Source organism: Bufo bufo, chromosome 5, assembly GCF_905171765.1.
Source record: "Bufo bufo chromosome 5, aBufBuf1.1, whole genome shotgun sequence".
Taxonomy (NCBI): Eukaryota; Metazoa; Chordata; class Amphibia; order Anura; family Bufonidae; genus Bufo; species Bufo bufo.
In genome coordinates, this window is record NC_053393.1 from 351,403,303 (window position 1) to 351,426,988 (window position 23,686).

The window sequence follows — 23,686 nt, forward strand, 5'->3', positions numbered from 1 at the left end:
GCTAATGTGAAAGTAGCTTAAACTGAAGAGAAAATGTATTCTAGCCTCCAGATAAAACAATGGAATCCTTTATTGAAAAATAGTCATAAAATCCAGGTATGCCAAACACATAGTACACAGAAAAAACGCACCTCCTGTGACGTGTTTCGGATGTATATAGCACCCTTAGGCCTCATGCACACGAACGTATATTCTTTCCGTGTCCGTTCCGGGGTTTTTTGCAGACCGTATACGGAACCATTCATTTTAATGTGTCCGCAAAAAAACCCTGAAGTTACTCCGTGTGCATTCTGTTTCCGTATTTCTGTTCCGCAAAAAAAAGTCCTTTTATTGTCTGCATTACGGACCAGGATAGTACTGTTCTATGAAGGGCCAGCTGTTCCGTTCCGCAAAATATGGAATGCACACAGACGTCATCCGTATTTTTTGAGGATCCGTTTTTTGCAAACCGCTAAATACATACGGTCGTGTGCATGAGGCCTTAGTCATAGCAAGGTCACCTTTTTCTATACCTTGCACCTCCAAATGTGAACGGTTACCTTCACGCACATGGAGAATATAATAAGAGACAGCGGAAATTCGTTCACGCTTCGTTTGGTGGTAAAAGCAGAATTGCGTTATGGATTCCGTTACCATGGACCATAACGCAATTCTATGACTGAATGCATAACGGAATTCCTTTAGAGACATTCTGTCATAATAGAAGTCTATGGGCTTTAAAACGGAACCGACCCGTTTTCCGTTATGCAGGGGAGTCCTCTGATAAGTGTCTGCGGATTCTGATTTTCAGTGGTCCCGCTGTGCAGCCCACATACTGTAGGTTTTGCCTGTGATAAGGTATATTACATTATTAGTATTGCAATTAATATGCTGCTTGGTACCATTGGCTGAAGAAACAAAATGTTTAGATGTTTTAATCCCACTACAGCATGTGCATCAGGTGTCCACTTCTGAAGTAGCCATTATACTGTAAGGCCGAATGCTCACGGCCGTGAGCGGTCCGTGGTATCCCGGCCTGGAATCCTGCTGAGCTTCATGCCGCCTCTGCACTACAGTAATACACTCGTATAGATCATACAAACAGACTGGGGGACAGTATCTGTACTAGAGATTTAGTTTTTTTTTAATACATTGAACGCCACCTTTTGGTATATAAACCTCCATTGCTGCTCTGTCCTCCTCTAGCTGGGAGTTACACATGATTGGGCAATGGCAGATACTTTAGGTGCTCACATATACCTTTCCACTTCCATTGCTTTGATATAAGCAGGAGGAAGAACTCTTCTAGTAGAAGCCATATCTGGTAGATCACTTCAGATTATGTGCTCTGTGTGACCTGAGGGCCAAATGGGTACCAAACTTTTCCACCTCCTATAATGTATGAACCAGACAATCTTGCCATGCCAAGTGTAAGAAGGTACCTGGATTCATTGTGGATGGAAGCAGGGGAGCACCCAGGAATTTTGTCTAGAGGGGGTATGAAAGGCAAAAATGTGGCACGTGTAGCGCGCTGTGACAAATTCTTTTGCCCGCCCATTTTTCAAAGCCACCTCCATATTAAAAAAAAATGTGGCGCACGTAGCGTGCTGCGGCAATTCTTTTGCCTGGCCATTTCTAAAAGCCCTGTAGGAGTTGAAAAATGCGGTGCACATTTTAGCCCCGCCCATTATTAAAAGCCCCTCCTACATATAATGGGCCACTCCCAACAAACACTGTACAGCTGAAATTCTATTGTTGAGGCCTGTCTCTACACATCATACGGAGAGGGGAGGCCTGTCCTCAGCAGGCTACAGCCAGGAAGCTCCTCCCTCCCAAGATCCTGCTCAAGGCCTGTGGTTCCCCCCACCATCTGCCACCCGCCCGTGACCTGCTGCCCCCCTTGGCCGTCCTCTCCCAGCTCTGAATCCTCCTTCTGCAAATGCCCTACAGTGCCCATACTACCCATACTAGTAATCATGTTCCTGCTAGCCCCCCAGTAGTAGTAAAGCTCCCCATAAGACCCCCTAGTAGTAATAATTATCCTTATAATATGACAGTACATGAAATACCCCCGCTTAGAACCCGCAGTTGAGCTAATGTCCCCATAATGTATGCCAGTATAAAATACCCCTATATAGTGCCCCAGTAAATGCCCTCATATTGCTCCTCTCCCCCTTCCCCATAGTGTCCCCTATAATATGCCATTAAAAAATGCCCCTTCTTATTGCCACCAGATGCCCCAATAGTGCTCCAATTCCCCATAGTGCCCCCAAATAATGCCCCATAGTGCCGCTCTTCCATAATGTGCCAGTAAAAAATGCCCCCTTAGTGCCACCAGATGCCATAGTGCCCGCCATAATGTGCCAATAAAAAAATACCTCTGTAGAGCCCCCACTTCCCCATAGTGCCCCTATAGTGACCCCCATAATGTGCTACTTAAGAAAAGCCCCTTTAGAGCCCTCAGATGCCCCCATGGTGCCCCCCATAATGTGCCAGTAAGAAATGCCCCCATAGTGCCCCCCAAAATGGGCAAGAAATGCCCCCAGAGTGCCACCCTCAAAAAATGGGGCTGTAAAAAATGCCAGATGCCCCCCATAGTGCCAGCTCCACCCCCCAAAAAAAAAAAAAAAACACTTACCTTCATCAGCAGTGATGCAATGCAGGCCTCTACCGGCCTGTGTCCCTGCTGTGTGCTTCCCGGCTCAGGCGGCACGATAATGACATCATCGCACAACCTGAGCCGGCCTCTGATACGTCGCAGGCATTAGTGCCTGCGGCCTATCAGAAGAACAGGGAGGGGGGACACCTCTCCCTCCCCTGCCCAGCCGCAGCACAGCCATCTGTATCGCTGTCCCGAGGACGGCGATACAAATGAATATAGAGATGAGCACTTCCACAATGGAAGCGCTCATCTCCTACTGCCCCCCCCACCACCGCCGGCAACTAGAACGAGGAGGGTATGTGTCACCAAGATTTCTGGCCTCGGTTAAGTAAGAGCCAGTATTTTACTGTATGTGTCAGCAGCAGTTATTGCTAATTGACACAAAGATTTAGCATGGCTATAACAGTTGATCCGGGACGGCTCTTACTGGGAGTAGTCAAAGTGCTGGGTGGGTGACTACTCCTCATGTTCCAGGCCGGGTTTTGAAAGGCATAAAAACCAGCCAGCACTGCCAGGTGTGTGGATTTACCTCCCTCTGACAGTGGAGCTCAGGATCTGTGTGCTGTGAACTGAGGGCTGTGCTGGGATTCAAGGTTTGAGCCGGGCTGGATGACTCGGGCCCCTCTAAAGGCGAACAGGCCGCCTATGGCCTTGATGAGGCTGAACTGCTAACAGGGTGTGAATTAAATAAAAATAGTGTTGAAGAGATCCGTGTGAATTAACACCCAGGGGAAAAGGTGGCTTTTATTGTTTATGGACTTTCCTTGTTTGTGTACAAACACCAAGCTACCTGCATTTTGTGATACACCAATGTGTGAATAAACACCGCTGTTTGATTCAAGAACTGTGTACTTTGCCTCTATACTGCATCCGCTAGTCCTAACTACCAGAGCCAATCCCCACACAAGTTAATTACTAGAAGTGCTAATTTTTCGCAGTGAGGATAGTGAATTTCATATTATAACTGACTTATCAAGATCCATTATATAACCCGTTTATAACCACGCAAAGTAAGTGCATTCAGATGTAACAAAGCAGAATTTGTAATTTGGCTCAACCCTCAACATACAATTTTTCAAAGAACAGCAAATCTCTTCATAATAAATTAATAGTCTAAAGCTGTTCACATATTATTTACTTATACATAGTGGCATACTTACCATGGAGGCAGACCACTCCACTGCTATGGGGCCCGTAGGGAGGGGGCCCCTGAATTTATTGATTCACTTTATCCTGACATAGATTCACTGCATTTACAGGCAGCCACCACTAGAGGGAGTGCAATGCAAAGAAATTTACAGCTACCATTGAATTAAATGTTAACTGTATAATTCCCATGCATTGGGCTCCCCCTTGTGGTGGCTCCAGGCAGCCAGTTATAAAATAGTGTGTAGGAAAGCAGGAGATGCATCAGTGTATTTATGCCAGTTGCCTAGTGTATGTACATTGTGAAATATGGCATGGAGAATGAGTGACATATTTATGAAGCACCACCTGTTCCACTTTTTCCAACATAAGGCCTCATGCACAAGACCGTTTTTCGGGTCTGCAACGGAGCAGCAGTTTTTGCAGCTCTGGTGCGGACCCATTCACTTCAATGGGGCCGCAAAAGATGCGGACAGCACTCCGTGTGCTGTCCGCATCCGTTGCTCTGTTCCAAGGCCCCGCAAAAAAAAATAATATAACATGTCCTATTCTTGTCCGTTTTGCGGACAAGAATGGGCATTTCTACAATGGGCTGCCTGTTCCGTTCCGCAAATTGCGGAAGGCACACGGGCGGCTTCCGTTTTTTACGGATCCGCGGTTTGCGGACCGCAAAAAAAGGCACGGTTGTGTGCATGAGGACTAAGTGAGATGATAAAGTGGGTGAGACAGTGGGCTTTTATAAAAAAAAAATAATAATTTAAGTTACAAATTTTTTCCACTGTAACAAAATTATGGGGGTAATTTATGAACCAGAAATTGACCTATATTAGGCGGTTTTCTGGCGCAGATTGCGACGCATAGGTTATTTGCATCGCAAACTACAACTTTTCCTCACTCACGCCAGGTCTAAAAGGGTGTGGCGTGGGAGGGGACAGGCTCTGTAGGCCCGTCTCATTCATCATTTTCTATGTCTGTTTTGGGCGTAGAAAATGGTCTAATTGTAAACCAGCTCGAAAGAGGTCTTGCATTTAGACCAGTGATGGATACGCCGAAGTTATGTAGAAGCCTTCGCCTCTACATAAGTTTGGCAGATCCTCCGCCAGCTTAAAGGGGTTATTAAGACCGGCGTCTAAAACACTGGTCTTAATAAATGACCACCTATATGTTAGAAATCTGCAGAGTTGCACTTTGTGTTTCACGTTGCCTGGGAGTGTTTGACGCTTGCATACTGGGTGGGGTGGGGGAGATCTGTGCATGCCCCTGCTTATACATTATTATTACAGCTAGTTCACTGTCTGTGGAGTCATTTACTCATTTACTAAAAAGTCTAGATAGTCTCTGGGAGAAGAGTACAAAGCAAACCTAATGGGGTAGAAGACTTTCTAGCAGGTTCCCTTTATTTACTAGTCTCTTAGGACTGAGAGTTTTTACATTCCATGTGATATGTGCCCTGGGAGGTTTTTCATTATTTTCACCGCTGCCTTATGATCTGAATCATTGCTCGCTCGCTCGCTCACTTCGGCACATGTTTGTTGATCTATAAACAAAGCTTTGGCAAGAGAGCGAAAGCAACTGACTGAACTTGATAGTCCATGTATGTTTTAGTACCTCCAATACTTGCCTACAAACTGAAGTACAGAACTGTTACTATCTGCGCAGCATCTGGTGCGTTGCTGGCAAATCGTATTGTCCTCTTATGTATGGTACAGAGCTTTACTAGTATTGCCAAATACCACTGTACATACTGTACGCTAAATCATTGTGCAGCATTGAGATTATCCTTTGTACGAGGATTTGCATGACTTGGTTTGTTGTTTAAGCTGCGTTAGGACAAGTTGCATTCATAGAGATGGTGGAAATGTTTGACTTCTTAATCTTGTGAGTTGGTAAATATTTTCACTGACTTTCGCTATGAATAAGGCCACTGTTCTGCGCCTTTCTGTACAGGTATTGAATGCGCCTAGAGTGCACATTGTTTTACCTATGGAAGTAAAGCACCAGCAATGCAGAGCGATGTTACTATTAAGGCCTCATGCACACGACCGTTGTTGGGTTCCGTGTCCGTTGTTCCGTTTTCCGTGATTTTCTGCGGACCCATTGCCTTTCAATGGGTCCGTTGAAAACTCGGAAAATGCACCGTTTGTCATCCGCGTCTGTGATCCGTGTTTCCAGTCCGTCAAAAAAATATGACCTGTCCTATTTTTTTCACGGACAACGGTTCGCGGACCCATTCAAGTCAATGGGTCAGTGAAAAAACACGGAGGCACACAAGATTGTCATCCGCGTCCGTGATCCAATGCAAACTTGACTTTTTTTCTTTTCACTTTTCATGTCTGGTGATCCTCCAAAAATCAAGGAAGACACAGGAAAAAAAAAACTGAAACGGATCACGGAACAATGGAACCCCGTTTTGCGGACCGTGAAAAAATACTGTCGTGTGCATGAGGCCTAACCATGTACCTATGATGAGGGTGACAGGCTGGCACATTGCGTCTGAGCAATATTCTACATTATAGTAGCTAACATTTCACGTCATTTATCTAGAGAGGGGTCGTTGATCCAGGGAGTTATTCTGATTGCCTGATTGGAGTCAGGAAGGAATTTTTCCCCCCTTAGGCCCCCTGCACCTGTTGCGGATCCGCAATACACGGGTGCCATTCCGTTTGCATTCCACATCACGGATGCAGACCCAATCCCCTTGAATGGGTCTGCAAATCCGGAGATGCGGAATGGTGCGTAACGGAAGCACAGAACCCTACGGAAGCACTACGGAGTGCTTCCGTGGGGTTTCGTCCCGTACTTCCGTTCCGCAAAAAGATAGGACATGTTCTATCTTTTTGCGGAACGGCCGGATCGCGGACCCATTAAAGTGAATGGGTCCGCGATCCGCTGAGGCTGCCCCACGGATTCTGTTCGTGCATTGTGGCCCGCATTTTGCGGGCCGCAGCACGACCATGGGGTGCACACGTTCGTGTGCAGGGGGCCTTAAGTGGGGAAAATTGGCTTCTACCTCACAGTTTTTTTTTTTTCAGCCTTCCTCTGGATCAACTTGCAGGATAACAGGCTGAACTGGATGGACAGAAGGCTTTTTTCAGCCTTATGTACTATGTTTCTATGTAACATGTATAGCAAATTGCCCTGGTTCTCTCCCACTTCTAACCGGATTATGTTAGTAACAATACCTGCGCAAGCTTTTGTATAATGCAATTTCTTTGTATATTATTTAAAGTGTATCCAAAGGTAGAGGTGCCCTTTGAAGGGAATCACTATTCCGGACTGTTATCTGCAGTACTATATGAGCCCAGAGTGCCATTTTTGATGTCTGTTCCCTGTTCCCCCGCTGCCGCCCCTAAGAGCTACACTGAAGTAAACGGTCAGGACTGCTCGGAGGAGCAGAGAGGAGTCCTGTGTCCTGTGGTCAGAGCTCTCCCCATTCATTGTTCCAATTGCTCTGCTATATTTATTTAAGGCTCACAGCTCAGGGGGCATATCTTTTCTCTGTGAAGGGGGTGGGGGTGGGGTCCTTTCTGCTGCAGCTCTCTCCCTGTAACTGTCTTTGCTTCTAAAAGTAGATAGGCCTGGTGAAGTTGAAGGACAGATCTGAGGGACTGAACATAAGCATCCACCTCGGTGATGTTACTGAGGTGGACAGTAATGCCGGATCCGGCATTTTGAAACATAGAATGTGTCGGCAGATAAGAACCATTTGGCCCATCTAGTCTGCCCAATATACTGAATACTATGGATAGCCCCCGGCCCTATCTTATATGAAGGATGGCCTTATGCCTATCCCATGCATGCTTAAACTCCTCCACTGTATTTGCAGCTACCACTTCTGCAGGAAGGCTATTCCATGCATCCACTACTCTCTCAGTAAAGTAATACTTCCTGATATTACTTTTAAACCTTTGCCCCTCTAATTTAAAACTATGTCCTCTTGTAGCAGTTTTTCTTCTTTTAAATATTCTCTCCTCTTTTACCTTGTTGATTCCCTTTATGTATTTAAAAGTTTCTATCATATCCCCTCTGTCTCGTCTTTCTTCCAAGCTATACATGTTAAGGTCCTTTAATCATTCCTGGTAAGTTTTATCCTGCAATCCATGTACCAGTTTAGTATCTCTTCTCTGAACTCTCCCCAAAGTATCAATATCCTTCTGGAGATATGGTCTCCAGTACTGAGCACAATACTCCAAATGAGGTCTCACTAGTGCTCTGTAGAGCGGCATGAGCACCTCCCTCTTTCTACTAGTAATTCCTCTCCCTATACACCCAAGCATTCTGCTAGCATTTCCCGCTGCTCTGTGACATTGTCTGCCTACCTTTAAAGAGAACCTGTCACTGGGATTTTGTGTATAGAGCTGAGGACATGGGCTGCTAGATGGCCGCTAGCACATCTGCAATACCCAGTCCCCACAGCTCTCTGCGCTTTTATTGTGTTAAAAAAACTTTGATCAATATGCAAATGACCTGATATGAGTCCTGTATCCGGAGAGGAGTCAAGCGGAAAGGAGCCCAGCACCGCCCCGCGTCCTCCGAATCTCCTCCTTGCTGGCTGACGTCACAGAGCCGGAGCGCCGAAATCTCGCGATGCGCGAGCTAGCGGATGCGCAGTGTCGGCATCATGTTCATTCCCTGTACTGGCATCAGCACAGGGAACAAACTACGCATGCGCTAGCTCGCGCATCGCGAGATTTCGGCGCTCCAGCTCTGTGACGTCAGCCAGCAAGGAGGAGATTCGGAGGACGCGGGGCGGTGCTGGGCTCCTTTCCGCTTGACTCCTCTCCGGATACAGGACTCATATCAGGTCATTTGCATATTGATCAAAACTGTTTTTTAACACAATAAAAGCACACAGAGCTATGGGGACTGGGTATTGCAGATGAGCTAGTGGCCATCTAGCAGCCCATGTCCCCAGCTCTATGCGCAAAATCATGGTGACAGGTTCTCTTTAAGTCTTCTGAAATAATGACCCCTAAATCCCTTTCCTCAGATACTGAGGTTAGGACTGTATCACTGATTTTATATTCTGCTTTTGTTTTTTTACGCCCCAGGTGCATTATCTTGCACTTATCAACATTAAATTTTAGTTGCCAGATTTTTGACCATTCCTCTAGTTTTCCTAAATCCTTTCCCATCCGTTCTTGCAATGCATTTGTGAGACTGATCCGCATCTGGATGCGTCTCACAAATGCTTTCAGTCACATCCAGATCGGCGGATCCGGCAGGCAGTTCCGACGACTGAACTGCTTGCCGCATCACACTGCCGCAAATGTGAAAATAGCCTTACAAGCCCACGCAAACCACTGAAAACCACCTGAACCAATGATTCCCCAAAGTAGAAAGAAGGCCTGTTCACGGTGACAACTGCCTTCGTACAAGTACTATCGGATGGATACGTTAGCAGTTGCTGTAAATTGGGAAGGGTGAAATCCATAGCAAACATCTGTGTAAATAAGGAATTTATTATAAATCTGTAACCCTGTAGCATGCCCTAAGTGTTTTTCTGCTTCCTTTTTAGCATTACCTAAAATTCCTGCAGATTTTTATGTTTTGCCATGTGTGAGTGTGGCTTTGTAGAATCTCATTCATTTGCTTTGTACGTTTATGGGTGTGAATTGTTAAATGGTGTTTATTTGCCATCTATTAAAGGGGTTATGCCATGATTGATTTAAAAAAATGAAAATTGGACATCATATAGGACATTACAATACCATCATAACAAAGCAAGAACCAGCCCTGTATGTCACATGGATCCAGAGATCTCCTCATTCATTGCTCCAATTGTTCTACTAGATTTATTTCAGGCTGACTGCTCAGGGGGCGTGTCCTTTTTCAGTGGGCGTGTCATTTCTGCTGTAGTGCTTTCCCTGTAACTGCTACAGCTTCAGAAGATATGGCTGGTGGAAGAAAGATTTAAACTGAGCGCATGCGACCACCTGAGCAAGAAGTAAACAAACAGCAGGTGGCGCTATACAGATACATTTTGTTGAATAGCTGAGTGGCTATATAAAATTTTTAATTTTATATGAAATTAGAAAAGTATTCAGATCCAGTCAGGTGTTGGGTTGAAAAACGTAGAATATTTTTTGTGGCACAACCTGTCACATTGACAATTCAATCTATTCTGCACTTTGCATACTGTCATTCAGAGGAAGTTGAGCAGATTCATATACAGTTTTATTTTTTAAGTTGGGAAAAGATTCACTTTAACTTTAATTTATTGATCTAAATTTCTGCTAGTTCTATGCTTTCAAGGTCAGTGTGACGAATACCACACCTCTTGACGTCACTTACGTCGAGCTCACGAGACGCAGTATGGTCACTGGTTACCAAACCGCGACGTTAGTCCTCCAGAGGAGCAGGTAATGTCGGCTTGGTACAGTTCCTGTCCATGTGGGCACAGAGGGGCAACGAGCTGAGAAACTTTTCACTGCCGCAGTGAAACAGCGCCTTCTCAGCCCGGGTATACTGCCACCAGCTTCTCGCTTGATATAAGCCTGGTCTGCTAACGGGATTATATAGGGTGACAAACCAAACCGCGGTAGCTTATAACTAGGCCGAAACATGGACGTGGGGATTCGTGATCGAGATAAGACAGCACAAGATTAAATTTATATATTTAATCGCCTTAAGGGCACACTAGATATAACACTATACACAGAGAATATATACAGTGGTCTGAGGTTACAGATATAGGTTATATAGGTACACGGTTAAGCAGAGCAAAAGTCAGTTACCGGGTAGTTGAAAGTTCTATGATGGTGGAATAGTGCTTGGCTGCAGTCACGGGGGGGCGGTGATGTCAGTGGTTTCCAGGTCTCTCCAAACACATTTGCACGATATGACCCCCTTTCAGAAAAAGACCCCGCATGTTGGCTTGCATGGGTTTATGACCTGTAGCTGGCCGCTCCCATCCTCCTTCTCTGGTGCTGGCAGCAAATGACCCATAAAACCCCTTAGGGCTCATAGCCCCAGACCAGAATGTCGCAGGAAGATGGTTCCGAGCCCAATTGATCCGCCTGGGTTCAGGCTACAACTAGAGTCCAAACACTGTGCTGCTATGTGGTTTCTGTGGGGAGTTATGTATATCTCCCCTCCCGGGCATCCTAGCCTCAAGCCAGGACTACGTGGATGTTCGGCTATGCCCCAGGATCGCTAAAATATAACCAAATTATGCCTGGGATGGATGGAGGATTTCATAATTCCTTATGAAATGTAGGTGCCAACATGTTTGGGAGGTATCATTGATCCTGGGCAAGAGCTGAGACCCCCATGCTGGGGGTTTTCCTGCAGGATAAGTTTTATCCACCTGGGGTCTCCTTGAAGCCTGGACCCCTGGGGCTTTCTCCCTTGCTAGCTGACAATCAGATGGCTGGGGGGTGGGAACATATTTTGCATGTACACTGACTGTGTGCAAGCCAAAAGGTGAATCAACTGACAATCAGGGCTGCCAATAAATGATGATCCACATTCCTCAGTCGGTACATGGTTTATCTCTATGCACAATCATACAGGGAAGGCTGTCAATCACTGTTAGAACCACCTACTGGACTCCTAAACATAAAATAAGCAGAGTTTTAGATCACTGTACAACAAGTTATAATGAATATTTTCCTATAAAACTATGTATCAATCTGCTCAGCTCCTCCTGCTCTATAAAATGCTGCCTACAGGGCGGACAGCATTTTCACTGTGACAGATTCCCTTTCAATACAGATGCAAAATATGACACTCTGATAAAATAAAAATAAAATAAATGTGTATAGCATACTGATGCATCCACGTTCTGAACACTCCATTAATTTTTCTAAGTGTTTTACATCTACAAAGACATTAAAGTAGTGCATGCTGCATTTTTTTTTATGCACCCATAGTGTGACATCAGCTCTGTAATACACTTGCGGGAGCCTCAACACTAAGATGAAATCTATGGGGTAATCCAGCCGCAACTGTTCCATTTCTCTGCCCCCACATGAGTAATTAAGCATTGAAATCAATTGGCATTATGTGTTCAGACATTCTAGATATTCTACGACAAGATATGTTCTTTGTAGTTGCTGTCTGCCCTGACCAAGATTTCAGGCACACAGCCCTGTCCATAGATCAATTTCCCATCAGTAGAAAGGACTATTCTTGCAATATGGACGAGAATGGAATATGTTCTGTAGTTTGTGAAACTGCCCACAGATTTGCAAAAAATATGGATGTGCATGGCCCCTAAAAATGCAGATGGCACATGGATGAAAAATAGACTAAGGTCCAAAAAGAGGGACCACGTTCATAATTCCCTAACTGGGTATTTGAAATGATTTTTCTAAACCAACCCATAGCAGCACTTTACCTTACAAAACAGCCCACATTGAAGGGGCTTTGTACCATTATCTTACTGATAACCTATCCTTTGGGTGGATCATCAGCATCTGATCGGCAGGGGTCCGACACCTGGGACCTCCACCAATCAGCTGTTTGGGAAGGCAGCGGCGCTCGCAGTTTCCTGCAGGCAAATGACATCACGACTATGTACGTGGCCTGGGCACAACCCTGCCTCATTCATGTATACTGCCTTCTCAAACAGCTGATCCAAAGGCTAAATCATCAGTAATAAAAAGGTGTAGAACCCCTTTAAAACGTATTCTTATTTTTATTGTGTAGGCTTGACTGGAATCTCTAGTAAGGCCCCTTGCAGACAAGCGTGTCAGGATGCGTTCAGTGAAAACTGCGCAATTTTGCAAACAAAGCCAATCAGTTTTGTTTGCGATCGCGTTCAGTTGTTCAGTTTTTATTGCGTGGGTTCAATGCGATTTACGGTGTTTTGCACATGCGTGATAAAAAACGGAATGTTTACAAACAAAATCTCTTAGCAACCATCTGTGAAAATCGCATCGCATCCGCACTTGCTTGAGGATGCGATGCGATTTTCACACAGCCCCATTCACTTCTATGGGGCCAGCGTTGCGTGAAAATCGCTGAATATAGAACATGCTGCGATTTTCAAGCAACGCAAAAGTGTACGCTCATGTACACAGACGCATTTAAATGAATGGGTCTGGATTCTGTGCGGGCGGAATTCTCGCTCATGTGAAAGGGGCCTAACTGGTCAGAGCTATAACAAAACTATTCTTGTTTTTAATTTTAAATCCGTGCACTACCAGAGGAGATTATTCAGTCATGTGTCATAGGGGATTATGATCCTTCCTACAATCCAAGCCTCTCTGTTCTTGTAGTCAGTTACTTGTACAAATGCTGATTGTGCCTTCATGCTGCCAGTTAGTAGCCATGGCTTTGCCCTGGCCTAATCCATCACATGAACCGCATGTTTCACCGTGCCTCCTATTAGTCATTATTTGTAACAAGCGTGTTGTCAATTTATTTTTTATTTTTTGCATCACACAATATAGTCACTTCAGAGGTAGATAATCATTAACATGCAGTGGTGGGCATAAGGTCAGAATCACATGGAAAGACCATGCACTCAGGTCATATGCTTGTGTCAATACTATAACCGACTTTGTCCAGTCTTAATTTAATAATCTTTCTACTCTCTGAAAATAAGCAATTAGTGTTGCATTAACTACATTCCTCCACAGCATAAATGGGATAAGTGTATAATTAGTAGAATCTAGATTTTTTTTTTTTAAGTAGGAAATCTCAGATACTGCTAGAGTTAAATTTGTTGCAATCTTGATTACATCCAATCACCACTTTCCAAAAGCACATGTTGTAAATGCTTTCACATATTCGAGATGTACACCCTGTATAACATCCTAATAATTAAAACAAGGGATACAGTAAAACGACTTGACAATGGACATGTTGACAGATAGTTGTGAACCAGTTACGATGAAAATGTAGTCCAATCTGCAGGCAGCATGTTTTAGAGCAGGAGGAGCAGAGCAGACGGATATGTACAGTAGTTTTGTGGGAAAAGATTCAGTACAACTTGTAATTTATACGCTTAAATCTCTGCTCTTTCTGAGCTCCGTATTAGGGATGAGCGAAGCGAGCTCCGGTTTCTAGATCCGAAGTCGCTTCGCTCAAAACTTCGGTTTAATGCTGTACGGAGATCTGTCTCTATACAGCATTAACATGATTGGCCTCCAACAAGGTAAAATTCTTAAAACTTGGATCCAAACTCTTCTTTGGTTTCGAGGTACCAGTTTTTTCAGTTTAAAAATCAAACACCAAAGTTATTCATGGGGGGATAACTGACTTCGCCTCGTCGGAGACCATACATTTTAATGCTGTATGGAGACTGATCTTCGTACAGCATTAAAGCTCGCTTCGCTCATCACTACTCAGTATCCAAGTGGGCTGTCTTATCAGTGATTGACAACTATCTTTGATAGCTTTCCCTGTGTAAGTATGTATACAATCACTGATAACACATCCTTGTGTACAGCTGTCAGTGACTGACTATATATATATATATATATATATATATATATATATATATATATTATATAAAAAATGAAAAAAGGGCAGCACTCCACTGGATTAAAATAAAATAAACTTTATTTACCCATAGGCTACAGCGACGTTTCGGCTCATACACAGGAGCCTTCCTCAAGCAGACTGCTTGAGGAAGGCTCCTGTGTATGAGCCGAAACGTCGCTGTAGCCTATGGGTAAATAAAGTTTATTTTATTTTAATCCAGTGGAGTGCTGCCCTTTTTTCATTTTTTACATTTATTGGATTGGCTTATATCCATATCTGGGCCTGTGCACCCTTTTTCTTCTAAGTTTCTTTGTGACGGTGCTGCCATCCCCCTTTTTCCTTTTTTTTTTATATAATATATATATATATATATATATATATATATATATATAAATAATTATATTACACAGACCTACACAGAGAATACTGTCAATCACTGATAAGACCTTCCCTGTGTACAACTGAAGTCAGAAAAGTCAGAATGAACAGAGATATAAATGTATAAATTACATGTTTCACTGCATCTTTTCTCACATAACTATATATATCAGTCTGCTCAGCTTCTCCTGCTCTAAACATGCTACCTGCAGATTGCATTTCTTGACAGGTTCCCTTTTTAAACTTTAAAAAAAAAAAAAATTTGTATAATTAAATATTATTCTTGAACACAGTTTATATACTGTACATTGATGATGCATTGTAAGGTCCGTCTTATACAAAAATTGTACTAAAATCCATGGATGAGACCTCAAGGCACAGATGCCTGCTATCCTCGGGCATGCTGCATTAGGCTCACTTATATACAGATCATGGGCTCAGATACAGTATACCGCTGGGGAAGGTCATTCAGACTGAAATGTCAGTTTTTTTTTAATTGGGTATCTCCTTCCATCCAGCCCATGAACCTGGACGCTTGACAGTTAAGCCTTAAATGCATTGAAAAGTCCTTTGAAGTGCAGTGGAATATTTTCCTTTTCTGAGAATCGGGGTCTTTCCTGGCAAATTCAGGACTGTTGGCAACTGGTAATTATGATAAGTAGTACTAATAGCGCAAGTTGGGTAGGAGGCCCATGCACAATTTACAGTTGGAACCCAGAAGACTCTGGAACTATAATATATATTTTTTTTTTTAATTGTCCACTTAAAAAAATGTTTTCATAAACTGAACTCCTGCTTAGGATTCTGAACTCTCAATGGAGACTGGTTAGAAGGGCATGTCTCGCCCTGGAGGACTTGTCCGGTCCTGCAGTATGAGCATTTACCAGTTGTAATAGATTAAAGGACATCTGTCAGCAGATTTGTACCTATGACACTGGCTGACCTGTTGCATGTGCACTTGGCAGCTGAAGGTATCTGTGTTGTCCTATGTTCAGATGTGTTTGCATTGCTGAGAAAAATGAAATTTTATATGCAAGTGAGCCTCTAGGAGCACCGAGGGCGTTGCCTTTACACCTAGAGGCTCTGTTCTCTGAAACAGCCATGCCCTTTAACAGGACCAGGTATTGAAAACTTCATCGCGCCTTACCCTATTAGTCACAGAGCAGAGGTATCAGCAGTTGCAGAGAGCCAAGCCTGTGTTATATATTATTGACATATAAAATCAGCATATATCATTTTTTTTTATTTTTTTTTTCAGCCATATTTTTATCTATTTTGTCATGTGTATTTTATTCCAAGTATTGATCTGTAATAATGATGTTGTGCAGTTGCAAGACATGGATCCATATTATATTCATATTCCAAGTTTGACTTCTAGGAAGGGAATACAGATTTTTTTCATATAGCATTTTTATATACCCTATTAGGGAATTCAGAGTTAGGCCTCATGCACACGACTGTATGTATTTTGTAGTCTGCAAAAAAACTGATCCGCAAAAAATACAGATGACATCTGTGTGCATTTCGTATTTTGTGGAACGGAACAGCTGGCCCTTCATAGAACAGTACTATCCTTGTCCATAATCCGGACAATAATAGGACATGTTCTATTTTGCAGAATGGAAATACGGACATACGGCAATGGAATGCACACGGAGTAACTTCCGTGTTTTTTTTTTTTTTTTTTTTGTGGACCCATTGAAATGAATAGTTCTGTATGTCCGCAAAATAACGGAACGGACACAGAAAGAAAATACGTTCGTGTGCATGAGCCCTTAATAGAGAAAAAGTATCCTGTTAAGGACCCACAGATTTTGCCCAGAATAGGTACATTTTCCTAATTTTATACAACCCCTCTATAACACTTAAAGGGGTATTCCTGTTGTTTGAAGTTATCCCCTATCGTCCGGCCTCTCCATTCATTTCTATAGGAATTCTAGAGATAACTGAGTACAGAGCTTGGTTATCTCCGGAACTTCCATATAAATGAATGAAGTGGCAACGTGTATGTGTGAACGGCCGCTCTGTTCATTTCAGGGGGCTGCATAGAGTATGGGGTTCCCCTTCTCATGATTGGTGGGGTTTCCATTGGTAGGACCCCCCAACGATCTAATGGTTATCCTCTATCCACAGGATAGGGCATAACTTCAAACAATCTGACTACTCCTTTAACCCCTTAGGGACCCATGACGCACCGGTACGGCATGGTTCCCGAGTCCTTAAGGACCCATGATGTACCAGTACGTCATGTATAGTTCCGATCACCGCCGCCCGACGGGCAGTGATCGGAACCCGGTGCCTGCTCAAATCATCGAGCAGGCACCTTGGCTAAATGCGCGTGGGGTCCCGTGACCTGCGGTTTGCGGCTTTTACCTGGTGCGGTGGTGCCGCCATCGGGTCCCCATGGGGCTGTGGGGGGGACCCGATGCCATGGAAGGCAGCGCGATGCCTAAGGAAGGCATTGCGCTGCCTTCCGGTGACGATCCTGTGAGATCCAGCCCCCTGGCTCTCACAGGCCGGAAGCTGTATGAGTAATACACACAGTATTACTCATACAGCAAATGCATTCCAATACAGAAGTATTGGAATGCATTGTAAAGGATTAGACCCCCAAAAGTTCAAGTCCCAAAATGGGACAAAAAATAAAGTGAAAAAACAAGTTAAAAAATAGTTTTCCCCCCAAAAAATTTAAAGTTTCAAGTAAAAATGAACAAAAACATAATTTTCCCCAAATAAAGTTTTAAAAAAATAGAGGAAAAAAAAGGTATACATATTTGGTATCGCCGCGTCCGTATCGACCGGCTCTATAAACATATCACATGACCTAACCCCTCAGATGAACACCATAAAAAATAAAAACTGTGCTAAATAAACCATTTTTTTTGTCACCTTACATCACAAAAAGTACAACAAGCGATCAAAAAGGCGTATGCCCACCAAAAAGGTACCAATCTAACCGTCACCTCATCCCGCAAAAAATGAGCCCCTACCTGAGACAATCGCCCAAAAAAATAAAAAAAACTATGGCTCAGAATATGGAGACACTAAAACATAATTCTTTTTGTTTTATTGTGTAAAACTTACATAAATAAAAAAAAAGTATACATATTTGGTAAAACAAACCATTTTTTGTCACCTTACATCACAAAAAGTGTAATAGCAAGCGATCAAAAAGTCACACGCACCCCAAAATAGTGCCAATAAAACCGTCATCTCATAGCGCAAAAATCATACCCTACCCATGGTAATCGCCCAAAAAATGAAAAAAATTATGGCTCTCAGACTATGGAAACACTAAAACATGATTTATTTATTTTTTGCTTAAAAAAAGAAATTGTGTAAAACTTACATAAATAAAAAAAAGTATACATATTGGGTATCGCCGCATCCGTGACAACCTGGTCTATAAAAATATCACATGATCTAACCTGTCAGATGAATGTTGTAAATAACAAAAGATAAAAACTGTGCCAAAACAGCTATTTCTTGTTATCTTGCCTCACAAAAAGTGTAATATAGAGCAACCAAAAATCATATGTACACTAAACTAGTACCAACAATACTGCCACCCTATCCCGTAGTTTCTAAAATGGGGCCACTTTTTGGGAGTTTCTACTCTAGGGTTACATCAGGGGGGCTTCAAATGGGACATGGTGTCAAAAAAACCAGCCCAGCAAAATCTGCCTTCCAAAAACCGTATGGCATTCCTTTCCTTCTGCGCCCTGCCGTGTGCCCGTACAGTAGTTTCCGACCACATATGGGGTGTTTCTGTAAACTACAGAGTCGGGGCCATGAATATTGAGTTTGGTTTGGCTGTTAACCCTTGCTTGGTAACTGGAAAAAAATTATTAAAATTGAAAATCTGCCAAAAAAGTGAAATTTTGAAATTGTATCTCTATTTTCCATTGATTCTTGTGGAACACCTAAAGGGTTAAAAAAAAAGTTAGTAAAATCCAGTTTTGAATACCTTGAGGGGTGTAGTTTATAGAATGGGGTCATTTTTGGGTGGTTTGTATTATGCAAGCCTCGCAAAGTGACTTCAGACCTGAACTGGTCCCTAAAAATTGGGTTTTTGAAAAATTTCAGAAATCAGAATGGCCTGGATAAGTCAAAGCATTTTAAAGTTATCACCACTTAAAGTGACACTGGTCAGATTTGCAAAAAATTGCCAAGTCCTTAAGGTGAAATAGGGCCGAGTCCTTAAGGGGTTAAACCACACTTTGCACTCAAACATGGCTTCTCTATTAAAAGTTTCCACTGCAATAAATTGATTTGCTTATTATATAAATCATAACCTTTTATAATATACAGATTATACTTTACTTCCTGAGTATGCGAGATATTAAATACTGGAGAACATGTTACTTCATTTTGTTGAATTCTGTTATTATGCAAGAATAACCCTTGAAGTAGCGAATCAGGTTTATAATGCTTGAACCTACCTGTCACTCGACATTAAAAAATTGTCTTTAGTTGCGTATTTAATGTGACAGTTAGTCAGCCCTGGATTTTGTCGAAGATTGCTTTAGTGTTTTTGTGTGGCAGAATGAGGACACTTTTACATATTTAGTGAGATGACTTTTGATGTTTTTTCCTTTTATATCTATGATATGTTTTAGTTTGCAGTATTTTAGTTTTGGAGATAAATGATAAACTTGGGTAAAGCTAACATTGCATAACCTTGACTTTAATTTTCTTCTGGGCCCAATAATCAACACTCGCATTGGGAGAGTTGAAGTGTGAAGGCCAAAATCAGCCAGTTTACTATGCCTTGTAATTGACTGCATAAATATTCCATTTGGAGCCCTATATTTAGTCTTTATTGTTTTGATCAGGGTTACATTTTCAGCTTGATATCAAGGCAAATGCACTTTATGTAATGATTTGCCTTTTTGTAAACACCAGCTTACATTGCAAAATCCATCCTCCTGTTATTACTACAGTAGATAAATATAAAACATGAATTACCAGCAGCTTAGTGACTTTTATTGATCTAACCTCATATGTCTAGTACTTTTTGCACAGTTTAAGCATTCTTTTCTCTAGATTTAGGGCATTGTGTCAATTAGATAAATATTAAACTATACAACACATTACATAACGCCAACTCATTGATTCTAGTGTGAAAATACAAAGAATGTATATTATGCATTGATTATTTTTATGTTTTTGTGTTCCCCACCCCCAAATAGCTATTATTATAATAAAGCCTCTCCTGAATACATCAGTAACCTATTTTGTTTTCTTTGATTCCAGGGCTTAAATCATGGGAGGAAAGTTGAGCAAGAAGAAGAAGGGATACAATGTAAATGACGACAAATCAAAAGATAAGGACAAAAAGGCAGATGGAGCAAACACGGAGGAAGAAGGGGCAACTAAAACTAACGAGGAGACTCAACCTGTAGAAAATGCTGATGCAAAAGAAATTAAAGAAGAGAAAAATGACAAGGAACCGCAGGATGCTGAAAACAAAACTGAGGACAAAGAAGCAGAGACGGAAAAAACAAATAAGGATGCAGTACAAAAAACAGAATCTGAGAAGACAGAGGCTTGCTCTGATGCCAAGGTGGAACCTCAGAATGCTGAACGACCTATATCCAAGCAAGAGGAACCAACTGTTGCATCTCCTGCTCCAGCTGCCAATAGTGAAGGCACTAAAGCCTCTGAACCTACCGCTGAAGCAAAAGCTTCCCAGCCTTCAGAAGCACCAGCACCAAGTAAAGTAGATGACAAGAGCAAAGAGGATGGGGAAGCCAAAAAGACTGAGGCTCCCTCCGCACCAGAGGCCAAAACTGAGACCGCTCCAGCTTCAGACTCAAAACCTAGCAGTGAGCCTGCTCCATCTTCCGTGAAGTCTCCAGAACCTGAAGCAACTAGTTCTTCTACTAAGGCCTCTGAGCCTGCAGGACCAGCTGATGAAGTTAAAGCTACTGAAACCCCAGCAGCTAATTCTGATCAAACCGTAGCAGTTCAAGAGTAAGATGGACAGCCTGTTTGAAATAACCACTTAAAACAACCTGCGATGATGTTTTGTTTTGTTTTTGATTATATTTTTTTCAGCTATACTAACAAACTTGGTTTAGATTTCAAATAAATACATGTAATGCCCAAAAATGATATAAAAATCCAAATAGTATTTTTGTGAGGGAGAAAATGTACAAATGCACATTCCACCAACTCTGTCAATCAATAAGTAAATTAAGTAAGATTTAGATATAGAAACACTTTTACATCTGAGCAGCAGCTACAAAAAAGAATGTCCACGTTCAGTTATGACTTTTTGTTTTCCCTTCTGCAATAAGATTGCAGGAGAAATGTTTTTGAATTTGCCCGTAGGGCTTGTGCCAAGGCAATCAAATCTTTTTAGGATTTAGCGTTCATTTTCAGTCAATTTTTTTAATGCAGTGAATAACAGCCAAACGTTTCCAACAGAACCTACTCTAGCTGTCTCTTATTCCTCTCCAGATATTTTGGAAGTAACAACATCCTCATTCTACTTAGTCTACCTAGATTTTTCATGATGAATTAATGCATGTCTGTGGTTGGGTGCACCTGTAGTTCTGTTTATTGGTCAGTGGAATAATAAAAAAAAGTCTGCGTTGATTTGCAGTTCCAGTTTTTCTTCCATTCTATGTCACAGACACCAACACAACACTCATTGGAAAGCGAAGTACCGTAACTAAAGAAAATGTAAAAAAAATTGCAAAATTATGAAAAGAAATTTAAAAAAATAAAAGCAACGGAAGATGTAAAATGGATGCATTGAAAATATATGTAATTGTATAAATGGTGCAACAGTAATAAAAGTAAAACAATTAAGAAACACAAGTTTAGTAGTTATTTTTTTCACCCTTTGTTTCCTTATGGGGTCATTTATTAAGACCAGTGTTAGACTCTGGTCTTAACCCCGTGTGCTGGCGGTTGATGCGTTGAAGTTATGTAGAGGTGCCGTTCTCTACATAACATGGGTGCATTCCATTCCTGTCTAAATTTACGCCAGCTCCCATGCTGGCGTACATTTAGATAATTCTCTATGCCTTAAACAGACGTAGAAAATAATAAATGAGATGGCCCGCCCACAAACCCTTTTTATTTATTTATTTTTTTTTGAACCTGGCGTGAGTGGGGAAAAGTCGCAGATTCGGCCGCAAACCCCCTTTGAGGCCGAATCAAAAAATTGGCGTATATCTGATAATAAATGTACCTCCTTTATTATTCTTAGGCTGTGTTTACACCTCTGGCAAGCTGATCCGGCACAAATGTCGGCTTGTCCACAAGCCGTTGTGTTCAACAGTTTTTGTCTGGCTGAAACCTGGCATTTATTCTGGAAAGAGGACGGTTCACCGCTAGAACTCATTACAGTCAATGGGGATCTGGTGGTGAACTATAGAGTCTGGCAATGCCGAAATCGGATCTATGCCCTATGCCGGAACAGCCTGCCAGATCTGCGCGATGCTTCCAAGAATTGATGCACTACTGACCCCTCTAGATTCAGGCATCAAGTGCATGTGCCCAGGTCTCTAATCTGGTAGTCTTGGTGCTTGACAGTTGGTACCATAACTCTTTTACATTCTTGATGAGGTCACAGAGACAACAGCAAAAACAAAGCATTAACAGTAATGTAGACTAATGGTGCATTCACACAACCTGTTTTGCAGTCCGGAAACTGCGGAGCTGCAAAATCCGAATGTGGTCCACGTACATCCCGCACTTTTCACTGGCTCTATAGAAAAAAAAGGCCTATGCTTACCCTCAAAACGGAAAAGAATAGGACATGTTCTGTAATTTACAGCTCAGCTGGACTGATACAGAAATAAATCTGTGTGCTGTCCACATTTTATGCAGCCCCACAGAAATGAATAGGTCCACGTGCGATCCGCAAACGTGGAACAGATGCAGACCGAAAATAAGGTTGTGTGAATGCACCCTAAAGCTACACCTTCAATTGCTGTTGGCCAAACGCTCATTTGGCTGAGAGCTATTTCTCATGACTCCACCATAGAAGTGCTTGGCTTGGACAAGCGTGTATATGTTTTTAAAGCAGGGATTGGAGAAAGCTGCTGCCAGATCACTCTGGTGGCCTAACTCCTGGGAGCATAAAAGGATTGAGTTAAAATTCTGACAGCTTTTCATACACATCAGATTGCTGGCCAATCCTGCCTAAAATGGTGGGTGTGGCTGACAATAGCCTAATGTATAGGGGCCTTAAGTGTGCATGTTATTGCCTATAAATACCCAAACAGAAAAGTGAATTTCCTTTTGATATGCTCTAGTCTGATCACTCCAACCAGTAAAGAGTAATCCGGTTACGAGTAACAGCGTGAATACATATGGGCTGTCATTTATGAACAGATATACGCCACTTTTGTGGCGAATATCTGGCACAGATTCTGTCGCACGCCATGTTGTGGCAGAATCTGTGACATCTTCCCTGCTCAGGCCAGGTCTAAAAAAGTGGCCGTCATGTGGGTGGGGAAAGGGGGTGGGTTGGCAGGCCCCTCTCATTCACCATTTTCTACTCTTGGTATAAGCGTAGAAATGGTCTAAATGTAAGACAGCCAGGAGGCCAGTGCCTCTACATAACTTTGTAGATCCACTGCCAGTGCAGGGGCTTATTAAGACGCCGGTCTTAATAAATGTGCCCCATGGGTCTTTGTGATTTGTTCTCTGATGCACACCAAGAGAACAGTAGAAAAAAATGCTGCAAACTTTGGGAAGCATATGTGATGCACAGGGTCAGATTTGGAGCTTAAAATGGCCCCCGCAAAGAAATCTAAAACAATCGGGGCTAGTCACAATAGTGGTAAGTGGGGCCATTGCAGAAATACAATTGAAAATTTCTTTAGACAATAGGACCGAGCTCCCCAGCCCTTCTGTACAGCTGGATAGTCAAATCTGGAGCACCATAATTTTATAAAGAACATTATATGTGGAGCCCACTCATTACATGTACAAACCTACAGTGAAGCAACAAGCACTAATACTACAAGTGCATTTCAATAAATTATCAAAAGTTAATTTATTTCAGTTATTCTATACAAAAAGTGAGACTCGTATATTCTTTAGATTCATTGCCCACACTGTTAT

The 23,686-nt window shown here is 42.4% G+C and overlaps 1 protein-coding gene across 3 annotated transcripts in view; it reads left to right on the forward strand.

Moving 5' to 3' along the window:
• BASP1 (brain abundant membrane attached signal protein 1) overlaps positions 1-21,422 on the forward strand; it is an 82,724-nt gene extending 61,302 nt beyond the window's left edge. For 2 of the 3 annotated variants that reach the window (XM_040432410.1, XM_040432411.1), the window contains exon 2: positions 19,856-21,422. In XM_040432410.1, the coding sequence (XP_040288344.1) occupies positions 19,866-20,579 (714 nt within the window). In that variant the 5' untranslated portion in view covers positions 19,856-19,865 and the 3' untranslated portion in view covers positions 20,580-21,422. Of the gene's footprint in view, positions 1-5,289; positions 5,441-19,854 lie in introns of those variants that run through there. The other variant, XM_040432412.1, reaches the window with a different exon arrangement.
• Positions 21,423-23,686: the final 2,264 nt, after the last annotated feature.